The sequence below is a fragment of the Puntigrus tetrazona genome, chromosome 19 (genome assembly GCF_018831695.1).
Source record: "Puntigrus tetrazona isolate hp1 chromosome 19, ASM1883169v1, whole genome shotgun sequence".
Lineage (NCBI taxonomy): Eukaryota > Metazoa > Chordata > Actinopteri > Cypriniformes > Cyprinidae > Puntigrus > Puntigrus tetrazona.
In genome coordinates, this window is record NC_056717.1 from 10063524 (window position 1) to 10078269 (window position 14746).

The 14746-nt window shown below is 39.2% G+C and overlaps 1 protein-coding gene across 1 annotated transcript; it reads left to right on the plus strand.

Annotated features, from left to right (window-relative positions):
* Positions 1 to 962: 962 nt before the first annotated feature.
* Positions 963 to 14645, plus strand: galnt12 (UDP-N-acetyl-alpha-D-galactosamine:polypeptide N-acetylgalactosaminyltransferase 12). Its single transcript, XM_043217631.1, has 10 exons — positions 963 to 1642; positions 2393 to 2562; positions 3754 to 3943; positions 4277 to 4462; positions 5022 to 5139; positions 6403 to 6579; positions 8557 to 8688; positions 9410 to 9523; positions 10288 to 10443; positions 11498 to 14645. Exons 1-10 carry the CDS (start codon positions 1284 to 1286, stop codon positions 11633 to 11635), a joined length of 1740 nt encoding a protein of 579 aa, XP_043073566.1. The 5' UTR covers positions 963 to 1283; the 3' UTR covers positions 11636 to 14645.
* Positions 14646 to 14746: the final 101 nt, after the last annotated feature.

Genomic DNA, 14746 nt, shown 5'->3' on the forward strand with positions numbered 1-14746 from the left:
GGGCCCAGCGTATTCAACAAAAAGAATATTTATGCACATTCACTGAATCGTTCTATTCCAGGGATAAAACATTTTACGACACAAACGGCACTGACCAAAGAAAAACAGTGTCTTCCGTTTTCCACCAGCTCAAAATGCTTTTAAGTCACTTATTTCTGTCTTTCTGTGGCCTATCAATTTCCAAACATGCATGTTGCCATTAATCGCAACGATCCAGTGAGATTTGCGTTTGCACAAGGTGTCTAATAGCAGCCAGTGCCCTACACAGAGATCTGATCCGACCGTCATCCAGTCTGTATGTAGTGACATGAAGAAACAAAACAAACTGAGGCTCATTGAATCCAGAAGGACAACGTCTCAAAGATGCTTCAAGAAGCCCACCTGGAAGACCTTGCAGGGCAAAATCAGTTTTAAATGCACGCCGATTTTATTTAGTTAATTGACAAAGAAAATCTATTAATGGCATTATTTTACCAGTATCCTCATTTTAAAGTATTTTAGTATTAAGTACAGTAACTTTGCAGGTAGGTTTCTTTAAGTATATTAGTTTTTCTGTATTGTGTCCGTCTCGATTTGTTCTGTGTGGGTCACTGGCTGTTGTCAGACTCCACGTGCAAACTAAAAAATCTTGAAAAAAATCTCACTGGATTCATACAATTAATGATTTTATGCTACGATACATTTAATTTAATGATAGAATTAGCTCGCGAAAGCACTAGCGTCGTTATCATTTTGGCCACCACGTGTTTTTTTGTTTTTCTTCCACAATCAGAACTCATATCGAGTTAAATGCAGTAAATCCGATTTGAATTAAAAAGCGAGCTAACCGCCTAAACGCTGCTTTCCTGTTTTGCGTAAGCTGTCTGCAAATATATACACTTTCCGGATCGCGTATCTTCCGGACGATATGGTTCGTGTAGACACACGGAAGCAGAAAGAGTTCGCTTTACGCCTCTTTTCAACTCCTCCCCGATTGCAGCCGACTATCGCATCCGATCGGCAAAAGCGCCTCGCGTTTAACGTCGAGCGCACGGAACGCGTCCGCGTTTAACGGATGTGCTCCGACTCCTCCCCCGCCTGCCACCGGCTCCGCTCGCGCCTCAACAGTTGGTTTCTGCCACAGATTAAACGAGCAACTTTCCGTTTGCTTCCCCTCCGCCGCGGTCGACCTTTAAAATGAAATCCGGCGCCGCGAGGACGCGACCCTCTCAACTTTTCGCCAACTTTCCGCGAGTTTGAACTTTGGATGACAAACAGATCGAGGAAGCCGAGAGGGACGCGCTATGGCAGTGTGTGGCAGACGGGGTCGGCCCAAGTTCGTGCTGTACGTCCTCGGGGCGTTTGTGGTGGGATATTTAGTGTTTCATAGGAACGCGCGCGGCGACGTCGGGCCGGCGAGCCGAAGGGAAGCCCCCGCGGAGGAGCGCGGAAACGTGGACGAGGAGTTTCTCAAGAAGCCCGTTTACGACAAGCCTCCTCTAGACGTGAATGCGTTGGGGGAGATGGGTAGAGCCGTTAAACTGGACCTGACCGAGGAAGAGAAGCGAGAGGAGGAGGAGAGCGTGAAAAAACACCAGATAAACACTTATGTGAGTGATAGGATATCATTGCATCGCAGGCTGCCTGAAAGATGGAATCCACTGTAAGTGCCCGGGAGAGACGTGCGAAGTTTGTTTGGCGCTTTAACGGATCGTCAGCCGTGCGGTGCAACGGTGATACGGATGTATGGTCGTGCGACGGAAGATAGGGGTGACATTTAGTCAGTTTTAACCCGTTTTAAGAGCGCAGAAGTTGGGAAGGCTTTGTAAACAGTCCCTATAGTGCCCCAGGGATCGTCTGAAAAAGTAACATAGTGGTGAGAAAAAACGTAGAGTTTGGTTCTGTCACAGAGGTGAACACGGTTGTACACAATAATAATAATAATAATAATAATAAATAATAATAATAATAATAAATTACAATGAATTAAACAAAACCTTTTGTGTTCGTTTAACTGGTTATATTCGAAACTGAAATTGTTCTTTGTGAACACATTGCAACTAAAATACAGATGGCCCATCCCTTATCCAAAGGGTGTGCATTGTTATAGTTACCTAGAGAAATATTTGCCTTTGTGTTTAATTCTGATTGGTTAAAAAAATAACGACTTGACTTGACTATTTTATTGTTTACTGTTTGCTATTTTCTTAAATTGTTCTAATGTGTTGCCTTTATTGTTCTTTATATAACGACCATCACAGCCCATGAGGTTTATTTCATTTATACTTATTAAGATCAGGTGATCTTGCATAAACACTGAGCGCGTTTCGATTAGTGCAGTGCCACTGTAGACAAGAATGCAGTGTGACAATACAGCCAGCAAGGCGTTATCTAACGAGATCTGTCTATTCAGATGTAGAAACCTGAAATATGACTACCTGAGCCTGCCGTCGACATCGGTAGTGATAGCCTTTTACAATGAGGCCTGGTCCACACTACTGAGGACAGTGCACAGTGTCCTGGAGACCTCGCCTGACCTGCTGCTGACCGAAATCATACTGGTGGACGACTACAGTGACCGAGGTATCAAAACTACTCATGCTCGTGCATTGACATACTAAAGATATGGCCGATCTGTAATTATATGATACAGATAACTGTGGAGAAAGACAAAATAAAGCAAGGAGGAAAGATCATATGCATTGAAACGTAATTAACATTAGGTTAAGCTCGGTGCTTTTTGATTTGAGACACCTAGGAACCACATGAAACAAGCACTTGAGCAAATAAATATAGATACCATATTCACGGGCGACATCGCTACCATAAAGTTTTGCTTGTATAAACCTGCAAAACTCATTTTCTTCAGAAAAATGTAAAAGTACTGTTGTTTGCTTAGTCAAATGTTTGCTAATTTCTAACCAAACAATGACAGACGAATGTAAATAGATGGGGTTTTTCTTTAAACATTAAATGATTATATATACACTGGTACATACAGTACATCCGTTTAAAAAATAGTTTTTACACATTTTTTTAGATAAGCATAGTGTTTTGGGACCTGTCATACTTATTTAAGGATTCTTTGCTAAATAAAAACAGTAAAAAGAATTAGTGTTCATTTAAAATATAAATTTTGAGTTACAGTATATGCTATTCAGAGTTTGGGGTCAGTAAATTTTTCTTTCTTTTTATCCTTTTGTTTTAAATTAATTATTACTTTTATTCAGCTAGGGCGTCTTAAATGGATCAAAAGTGATAGTAAAGACTTATGCTGTTAAAAAAGATTTATTTTTTGAATAAATGCAGTTTTTTTTTAACTTTTTATTCATCAAAAAAATCGCAAGTTTCAAACAATATTAAGCAGTACAGTGATTTTAACAACCATAATAAATGAGCACATCGGAAAGAATGATTTCTGATTAATCATGTGACCCAAAAGACTGCAGAAATGGCTGATGAAAATTCAGCACTTTGTTATAGAATTAATTTGTATTTTAAAGTATATAAAAGCAGGAATCCTGTATTAGATTTATTTTTCCTGTGTAAACGCACATCCCTGATCACAAAAATAATCAATTTAACTGTTAATCAAGGTTTGAAAAGAGATTCTTATCAGTGAAATACCACAGCAATAACATATTCTCAGCTCCACCCTGTGGTGAAACGGCAAGTTGTTCCTTAGCGCAAAAGCCAATTAGCATGCTTTACTTCCGTCCTAAATTCTTGTAGCTGTAGCTGTCACTGAGCACTTCTCATGAATCTGACCCACAGATCATTTAAAGGAGCCTCTAGAGAACTACATCGCCAGTCTCAGAAAGGTGCGTCTGATCCGTGCAAGGAAGAGAGAGGGTTTGGTGCGAGCGCGGCTCCTGGGGGCCTCCATCGCCACAGGTGAAGTGCTGACCTTCCTCGATTGCCACTGTGAGAGTCACGAAGGCTGGCTGGAGCCTTTGCTCCAGAGGTGAGACCGATCTAGCGACCTAAAACGTGCACCATTTTCATAAATTTGTATATAAATTTGCATTTTTCTTGGGATTACAAAATGTGCATCCTTTTTCAGTTCACACCTAAGCTATATGCTACACCGGTGTTTGGAAATTGTATTACGCTTTTAAGTCTTTTGCAACAGAGTTTTGGAATTTAAAAAGAAAAAGTAAATTATAAAAACATGATATAATTCGGTCAGAATGTTTCTTGCCATGAAAATAGCCACAGAAGCTGGAATGGCGTTTGTTTTCCTTTTGTAAGGAATTAATGCTTATCTCCCCCTTTAAAAAATCTCTAAATCCTGTAGAATAAAGGACGAGCCTTCGGCTGTGGTGTGTCCGGTGATCGATGTTATCGACTGGAACACCTTCCAGTACCTGGGCAACCCTGGAGAACCTCAGATCGGAGGGTTCGATTGGCGATTGGTGTTCACGTGGCACACGGTCCCAGAACATGAGCAGAAACGCAGAAGTTCTGCCACCGATGTCATCAGGTCTGTGCTGCACGGATGCACCGATTGGAAAACAATTTGTAATACAAAGGGAAATGAACATTTTGGTCTCGTTCCATTGATTTGGTTGACATGTCAGGCGATTTTTTTTATCATCTAAAAGAACTAAAAAGCACTCAGCAGAGCAAACCATTTTATAGCCCTGTTTCAGGAAGCCGGACCATTTAGATGATATTTTAATGTTTTTCCTCCAAATGAAAAACGTTCTTGCAAATAAGCGTAATAAAACAACAGTGAACCATGCATTTATGTAGGATGGCAGTATGACCATGTGTGGCACATAGAATTTTCTTTAACTAGAGGATTAATGAAGAAAGAGTTGAGTTATTTCTAGTTAAATTCAAAGTTTTAAAAAAATTGAGAATCGGTCAAATGTTCCCAGCCCTACTGTGCGAGCATTGCACATCATTGACCAATCGCATGCAAGAAGATCTATAGGGAATGGTCATAGCAATGCAAATATGTGGTAAGGCCAGAACAAAGTTTGTTTTTACCAAAAGTTGGAAACACATAAATATTCCTGTCTGTTGTTTTGATCCAGGTCTCCTACAATGGCTGGGGGTTTGTTCGCAGTCAATAAGAAGTACTTCCATTATCTGGGCACATATGACACGGGGATGGAGGTGTGGGGTGGAGAGAACCTGGAGTTCTCTTTCAGAGTAAGTGCATTTTGTTGAACTTTTCTGTAAAAATGTTCCTCTAGTTTCTCTCCCAAGTTTAGCTTTCCTGAGGGGAGAAAGCCTTTGGACAGATGGTCAAAATCCTAGTTTGAAAACAGTGTGATGAGTCATACAAGGTTAAGAGGTCAGTCGGCGGCTTTATAAGTGTCTGCCAGCTAGCATGATGACTAAAGCGACCTTCAGTGTTTATGCAGCATTTACTTACTCATTATTCCTCTGATTACTCAGCTCATCCCCTGAAGGTTTCCAGCACTGTCAGAAAGACAGAAATGGTTCGCTTGTGTTTTTAGTGTCTAGAGCTGTGTTTTTAACCAGATTTCAGCAAGGAACGTCACAAGGACCAGACAGCTGCTCTGTCAATTCAATATGACAGATCGGCCCGATTCGTAGCTCTGCGTCTGTCTATAGGAAGGAAATTAATTTTACAGCCGTGAAATTTTGCAAAGTAAAAGAATAGTTCAGCCAAAAGTTGAAATTGTCATCATTTTGTCACCCTCGCGTTGTTCTAAACCTGTATAAGTTTCTTTATGTTGGAGATAAAATAAGACATTTTGAAGAATGCTGGTAATCAAACAGTTGATGGTCTCTATTGAAGTCTATAGTATTTCTTTCCCTGCTTTGGAAGTCAATGGGGACCAATAACTCTTTGGTTCTTCAGAATTCTTCAAAATGTCTTGTTTTTAACATAAGAAAGAAATGTATATAGGTTTTGAATAGATGTAGATTTTCAGGGGAACTAAAATGTTCTCGTTCTGACTGAATTAATCGTGACGTTTCATAGTTTTAAACAGTAAAAAAATCTAAACCAAATCTGCACAGGTCAAATCTACAGAGGTCAGTAATGACCTTTAGCTTGCTTCCTGAGAATATTTTGGCTCAGTTTTGCTTTTAAAGTGGCTTTGAAGCAATATTTACTCTTTTATGTAAGTGCTATCCAAATAAATTTCCAGTTAAATTAAAAATGAAAAATGTTTATCTTCAGCATGACATAGCTATCTATAATAATTGGGCAAAAGCTTCACAGAAATATTAAGACAAAGTAAATATTTACCGGATTATATTTTAAGAATAATTAGCTTTAGCTTTAGTTTAATGGCAAAACCAAACATTTTATGTAATTATTTAATTTAATTATAATATCACAGAGTATAAATGGGTCTGTAGTACAAAATATGCACCGGTGGAATTATATTAAGTATTAATATGAATGGCTAATCTGTTTCCGGACTTGGTGTTTCTCAGATCTGGCAGTGTGGAGGGAGTCTGGAAATCCATCCTTGTTCTCACGTGGGTCACGTCTTCCCGAAGAAAGCGCCATACTCAAGAAACAAGGCCTTGGCCAACAGCGTGCGGGCGGCAGAAGTCTGGATGGACGAATACAAAGAAGTGTATTACCATCGCAGCCCTCATGCTCGTCTGGTACGCCTACTTGTGCGGTCTGTTACATAACTCTGCCTTTGTTTGCTTGTCTGATGTTTTCAAAGAATACGTTTTATCGCACTGTCTATCTTACACGGCCCTCATGAGAGACGCACATTTTCTTCGCACGAATCTAGATATATCCTCACCCACTTTGACAGAATCCGCTGATATGCTCTAAATGAATGACATTTAGCAGGTGAGCTGGTCCCCTCTGTGCTCGGTGTGAAGTTACTACAGCGAGAAGTGGCACCTCTTTCAGTCGTGTTTGTCATTTAGCCGCCCTTGTGGCAGCTCCCCACCAAGCCCTGTAGTTAAAGGGAGAGGTGCTCTTGGTGACAGATCGGGTAACTCTTTTCTCTCTGAACCTTGAGATGCTGCCAGGTTGGCACCACTAACTCGAAATCTATCTGATGTGATGCCAGCAGATAAGGCTCTCTCTCTCTTTGGGTATAAACCACAGGCAAACACTGGCCTTGCCAACGTGGATCAGGTTTGACAACCTTCATACTCCTCTTCCACGCAAATTCGTAAGAGGATCGCTCTCTCTTTCAGCCTCCGAGTCTCACCGCATATTTTATTTATGACCAAAATCTCTGTCGATTGTGCCAGAGAGTCCGAAACGAGGCTCTGTGATGGATCTCGATGATCAGAAAGCTTAATTTGACAGGCGCCTGATCGAGCGCGTAGCTGGACGGTACGTGCCGCCTCGGGACCGTGTTGAGACTGAAGCCTGATCACAGACCGATCATCAGTGGGTGTGATGTTGTGCCACCCGACTGGCATTCGCAGCGGGGGCCGTACGTTATTGATGATTCGCCATCGAGTTAGTTAATTAGAAGTGCACTTCTTGTTGTTCATCTTACTGCAGATCTGATGAAACGCTTTGCCAGAGCTTTACCTCCAACAGATGTTCCTCATAAGTGTGGCCCATCACTCACTAGTAATTCTTGTCTGATGGGTGATTATGAGGAGATACCACAGTCGTAAACATACACACAGGAACTTGGCCTTTATCAGTCTTGTTTGTCGAGATGGGGTTACAATATTACTTTGCGACAGGATGTTGCAGCATGTAACAATTTGTGGTGTACCGCTGTAGAGCAGTTGCACCAGAATGCTTATAAAACGACATTACAAAATCTGATTAGATGTTTGGTTTTTTGTAAAAACTGTTGATTTAGTATGAAGACAGAGTATTGTAAACGGCCTGTTCATGTGGCGTTTACTAAGGCGGGAATTATTATTGCCTGTTCTTGATGGATTCCCTTTCTATTCACGTTGGGGCCCGAATACTTGTGCATCTCGCACACAAAAACGAATCAAAAACATAAACTCTGAATGCATGTGATTGAAACAGCCAGCTGTGCCTGTGTGCAAATGATTTTTTTGTAAAGTTCAGTTTTAGAACGTATGGTTGTTTATTAAGCAAGTATTGCCTCTCAGAAATAACTCAAATTTCAGTGCAGAACCTCAGCGGTCTTAGACAAGTGTGACCAACCAGCAATTTTATGTTTTGTGACTCGAACGCTGCTGCTGTGTTTACAAAAATGCTAGAAATAAAAAATTTGCGGTTTATAAAAATAAATATTCTCTTTTAAAAATGTGCAAATAATAAGCTATTTGTGCATACATGATAAATGTGCTTACATATAACTTCATCAAAAGCACTTAGGAAATGCAAATCTGCAGTGTATTAATAATTTAATAACTTACACTTTAAGGATTTAAACCGATTTATTCATTCATTTATTTATATCTGGTATCATTTTTTGTAAATATAATGTATACTGTATGCATACGGTTGAATGCATGTTAACGCATCTCAATACCTTATGCTATTTTGGAACAATCATTAACGTATGCTCAGTTTTACCAACACTTACAAAGTATTTGTGAGTAATAAAAAAAAAAAAAACAACCGAATGTAGTAAAATATCTCCCAACAGGATCCATATTTTTAAACTCTCGTTTCAGGAGGCATATGGTGACGTGACGGACAGACGAAAACTCAGAATGCGTCTCGACTGTAAGGATTTTAAGTGGTTCTTGGAGAATATCTACCCTGACATTCAAGTCCCGGAGGACAGGCCTGGAATGTTTGGCATGGTAAGAAGAGCACAACTTCATAGCAGCAGAGAAGCGGAAGTAAAAATGCTATTTTCCACAGCGGCAGGTTGTTTCGGTGCAGGTTTAGCACTGCAAGCATAGTGTGACTCGATGAAATGAGGTCAGTTCCTTTGTAGCCGACAAAGCTAGCCGGCAAGTGAGTGCCACAGTGTGGAAAAAAACTAGAGTTCTGAACAAACATATTATGATTTAAAATGAAAAGGAAATACTTAAAAGACCATGTTATTAATGTCCATGTAATTTTTGGTGACACTATATTTTCAGATGTCTTTATTACACGTAATGCACTTGTTATTGTAATACCAATAAATGATGCATAATTACATGCAAGTAACACTAAGCCGAACCCTTATCCTAACCCTAGCCATTTAGTAAGTTCATGTAGTTAATTGGTATTACCCAGTACTTAAATGTATAATTACACTGTACCAAGGACGCTTAAAGTGCAACCTAATTTTCTCACTCGTGGTTAAAAATGGTGAAAAATGTTTTATTAAAGGTTAAATGGTTTACTCTGTCATTTCATCATCTCGATGTAGTGGAATGTGAATTAAGATGAACGTATTTCTTAACTTGAGGGTATAATATACTATACTATAATATAGTGCTTTTATTTTGGAGCAGACGGTCCCTTTAAATTAAACTAAAAATAGGCTTTTGGACCCCATTTTAATATTTCTTTTTCCTTTTTCAATTGTAGCTAAAGAACAAAGGAATGGCCAACTACTGCTTTGACTACAACCCACCTGATGATCATAATATGGCCGGTCACCGGGTCATTCTTTACCCCTGTCACGGCATGGGACAAAACCAGGTAACTTTAATTTTCTCAACTGCAGCACCAGACAGCCACAATGCTCCAATTAGCGTCCGCGGCCGCACGATACACAGAGATTGTAATGCATCCTCAGGAATATAGATCAAAGTGTGTCTCACACTTCTAATGTATTATTAAGACTGCGCATCCTAATACGCCACAGTAAATAGTGTGTTGTGTACTCCACAGCACGCTTGTTTTTAAAGCGTCTCCAGCCCGCCTGGCACAGCAGCGTGACTTTATTCGTCTCCTCCCTCTCTGTGGGGAGGCATATGAGCCCCGGAGACTCATCAGCGCACGATATCAGTCATACGTGCAGCACAACAACACGCTGCTAATGGATTCTCTCTGTGAATGCTAGAAATACTCTCGTTTCTCTCTGGTTTGAGATGCTTATGTTGTCATTTAAGAAAGTATTTCTATAAATGCTTATAGCAGACGTTCTGGGTGAGATCAGGCAACTTTATCCAACTGTAGCTTGGTCATTTAAATGATACGTAGTGATGACATACATCATTTGGAAATAGTGAGATTATTTGCGATTCGTTTTTTTTTGCAATGCAAGAATTTTAGACGTGTGCGTTGAAATGTTACCGTCGAAAAACAATCATTGCGATAGGAATCTGTATGGTTGTATTGTTTTTTTTTTTTACCCATTTATTACTAAACTATTCTAGCCATAATGAGAGTACGGTAATATTCAATATGATGTTTTGAGCTCCTTATGTGTATTTAACTTTTTTTTTCTCTTTTTGTGACAGTTCTTTGAGTACTCCACACTCCAAGAGATCCGTTATAACACGAGGGAGCCCGCAGGCTGCGTCGTGGCTGATCCTGTCTCCACTTTCCTTACCATGCATCACTGCAGTAAACCCAGAGAAGCTGTGCCTGAAGACCAGAAGTTTCTGTTCAGAGAGGTGAGATCGCTAATCATGTCACTGCAGGTGTATGATTTAATGCAAATAGAATTGTTTCAAATTAATTTTATTAATTAACCGCAATTAATTAATTGCACGCTACTGTTCAAAAATTGAATACGATTTTGGTTTAAAGAAATGAATAGCTTCGTTTATCAAGGGCACATTAAATTGAACAAAAGTAACAGTAAATATATTTCGAATTTTACAAATGATTTCTATTTGAAATAAAGGCAGTTCTTTTGAATTTCGTATTCGTGAAAGAATACTAAAATGTGCATAATATGCGTTTCCACAAAAATGTTAAGGAGCCCAACCGTTTTACAACATTGATGATAATAAGAGATGTTTCATATTACACTGAAGTACTGGAGTAATGACTGCTGAAACTTCATGAACAAATTACATGAAAAACATCACATGAATACATTAAATATTGAAATATATATTAAATACAGATAAATATAGATGTTTTACAATATTACTGCATTGTTGCTCTAATAAAAGAAACAAAGACACTTCTTAGTGACCCCAAACTGAAGAGTATTTGCATATTAACATACATTTTAAGATATTTTTGTGGCATTTGAATTAAATCGAAAAATGTGATTGAATTTGAAAAGTCAAATTCAAAGTTCATTTTCTATTTAGAATTTTCAATTGGCTTTAAATTGATCGTCATACAGTTTGGCAGTTAGAACAAGAATTGTACGCACTAAAACACACACTTCAGAACACTTCAGTTCTTGGAAGCAAAGGAAGGTCCAAGAGAATGTCACCGTTTAAAGCGTTACTTGAGAAAGTCACACAGCATGGCAAGAGGCTTCGGTGTGGCTTGCAATGAAATTTCAGAAGCAAGCCTTACTGTGAACTCTTTGGCAGTACAGCGTGACGTCAGCGTGATTCTGTGGGGTATTAAAGTGGGGAGGAGGTGCTGGGCTTGACTGAGCTTGCTGTTCTGGTCCACCTAAGGCCTTTCTAGTATTTGAACAAACCCCTGACCTTGAGTATTAAACTTGGACGTGTAACACATCCGCAATCTTTGCATTGGCAGGACGGCTCTCTCTACCACGTTCAGACACGGAAGTGCGTTGAGGCGGTAGCCCGGACCGACACGGGGAACCCTGGCCCCGCTCTCCAGCCCTGCTCTGACTCAGCCTCCCAGAAGTGGTTGTTTGAAGAGAGAACATAGCGGAGGTTCTCTCGACACCCTTCACCTGCACTACAGTTCAAAGGGCATTTCATATTAGCCGCTCTGATTTCACACCAGCTTACTGAGCATTCCGGTTCCTTTAGGATTAAGGATTGATAGTGCCTTCCTGTTACACGACATACACAGTACAGATACATTCAAGGAAATTATACTATATTTTAGTGATAAAACATCTTAGATTTGAACATTTTTGGATAGTTTATTAAAAATTCTCATTCATAATAGAGTCGTTTATTTTGTAATCCTAAAACGCTGAGTAGAATTACCATTTTCGTGCAATGAGATTTGGATTTTTGAGATTTTTGTACGTGTGAGTCCGCCGTTCAATAGTCAGTAAGATTTTATTATTAAACAAGACACTTTTTACCGAGCAAGGGTGCATTAAATTGATCATAAGTGACAGTTAAGACGTTTGTAATGTTACGCAAGATTACCATTTCAAATAGATTCCGTTCTTTTGAATGCCGAACCTCATTCATCGCATTTAGAATATTAGACTGGATATTGAATATTCAGCTTTTCCAAATTGCATTCTAAAACACTGAAACGGAACGCGGTTATTTCAAATTGTGATATTTCACAATATTACCGTTTTATGCGGTGAGCGTAAAAAGACTTACAAAAATGTCTCGCCCGCTCCGAGTGCTTAAACGCTAGTTTATGTTGTGTAGTGAAATGTGAAAGTCTCCAGACCGCAGACCTTGTTTTAATCGTGAATCCAAAACTGGCAGTTCCTGAGGGAAGCCGTGGTGAGTTTAGTCTTCCTGGTTGGCCCGCGCATACACGTCATTGCTGAACACCTCAGTTTCCCTGCGAGATATAAACACCGTATTTAAGCGCTCATCATAACCTCTGGGTCTCTCTGTCGCAATCTACAATCATTACCATTTTACAAGATGGTAATTTGAGTTATTTTAGTCGGTCGGTGCTGCCAGCTCCATCTGCTGGTGTCTCATCCTCCCCTGCTATTCTGCAAAGCAGCTTCTATTTCTTCAAATTCTCGACGTATATTTAACGACCAGCAGGTTTTAAAAAGTCCTCTGTATTGTGGTACCTGATGCAAGTCAGGCAGACTGGCTCTGTGTGTGTGTGTGTGTGTGTGTGTGTGTGTGTGTGTGTGTGTGTTTTCGGCTGAGTGTTGAGGTTAGGCTCAGATAAGCAGCAGGGCTGGCGATGGCGCTCCTGCAGTTCTCCTTCCAACCACTAGATGGTGCCAAATTCTCCGTTTTATTCCACCTCCCTCGCTTTGTGCTCCTCGTTATAATATCAGCTCTTATTAAGCGTGTGTAAATTCAGTAGCCCGCTATGCAGGTGCTGGGCTACTCTTTTAATACAGTTATAAAATGTGCAGTGATCATCACTTGCGTTTGAAAGCGCATGGCAGCCTACCTCTAGTCAGTTACCTGCTGTAGAGAATAGATTGTGGGATGAAACAGAGCTGGATGTCACAGCAAATACTAGGTTGTAGCGGCCAAATTACTGTGATTTGCTTCATATTTTACTAAAGTTGTCGAGGAATAGGGTTCGTTAATTTGCAATACGTGGATAAAAACCTCTTTGAATTCTGATTATCTGTGGGGTGCGTTTCCTATGCTGAATATATTATAATGGATTTATTTGATTAACTTAGCCTTCTCGGTTATTTATTACTACAGGAATTGCTGGTGTCCTTTAAAATTTATGAAATGTTGAAAAACAAGATGTAGATTTTTACTTTTTCCGTCATCGTTTACTCACCCTCATGTTGTTCCAAGACTGTAGGACTTTCTTCTGTGAAGCACAAAAAAGACTATTTGAAGAACGCTTATGCTTATATTTTCCAAAAAGGCACTTAAAAAAATATAAAAGCAGTCCATAAAAGCCAATGAGCTATATTCTATGTAGAAATGTGTTTTTATAAGTCGATATCAAAACCAACCAATTCACTTTCATTCTGTTCAATTCTGTGTTTTTGTGTCTCGCAAAGAGCAATGTTTTAAAAGGTGAGTAAATGAGGAGTTTTTAATGTGCCTTACACAGTGTTCAAAGAAAAAAAAAAAAATTCTCTAAAATATAGGTGAAAGGGACATTTTCTTGTATGGTTTATGGAACATATTTTTTGCATTAATATATAAAATGATGGGCCAATTGAATATAGTCATGGGGGATATTGGTTTACTTATGAGAGCATGTTGAGCTCAATACTAGACACATGTGTCCAGGGCCTCCATAGATAAGAAGAGGATTGAGAGATTGATTACGTGATGATAAAATATGACAACCCATTATGTTTCCTATGGTAGGGCTTTTCCTGTCTGGCAAAGCCACAGAAGTGACAGTGGGTTTTCTTGAAGAGGTCAAAAAAAGAGGATATTCTGTATGGATGGCCATAAGTTCTACATAGACAAGTGTGACTATACGGTCATTCTATCCTGGAAAATATAAAACACACAAAAATGATACATTCTCTATATAAATGTGGTTCAAGTTTGTAAATCAAAAAATGAATGGCCAAAATGTTGTTGGTTTGGATACAGCAGCAGTCAACATGCACTTTTCTGGGAATAATGAATGGATTTATTAATTTATTTTATTTTACGTTTAATCTTGCTGATGGTAGAATGTTGAAACGATGTTTTGAAATGGTATCGAAGCTGGAAGAAAATTCAGGTAACTTTATACTTATGTAAGTGACCTTAACATCAGAAATGAAGTTATTCTTTTTCTGCATTAATTATGGTTAATGTCGTCTAATATCCAACTTTAAAGATGCACTCAGTGTTTTTTCGTTATGCTACAGAATAATAATAATAATACTGCTGATAGGATTGCAGGCTTCATCTCATGTCAGCACGCTTTGCTTTTTCATATCATTGAGCTAAAAAACAAAAATGTATTGAGTGCACCTTTTTTAAATTGTAATGATTTTTTTTTCTAGATCTAAAAAGTTCCTTTAACTTATAACTGATTTCATGTTTGACTTTTTACACATTAAAGCCATTGAATAACATCCCAATGTGTGCCGGTCTTTCTTCCCCAACAGCTGACAACCCCCGGCGATCTTTTTTTTTTTTTTTTTCCGCCGTATTACACGCTCCCGCCGCTTCACTG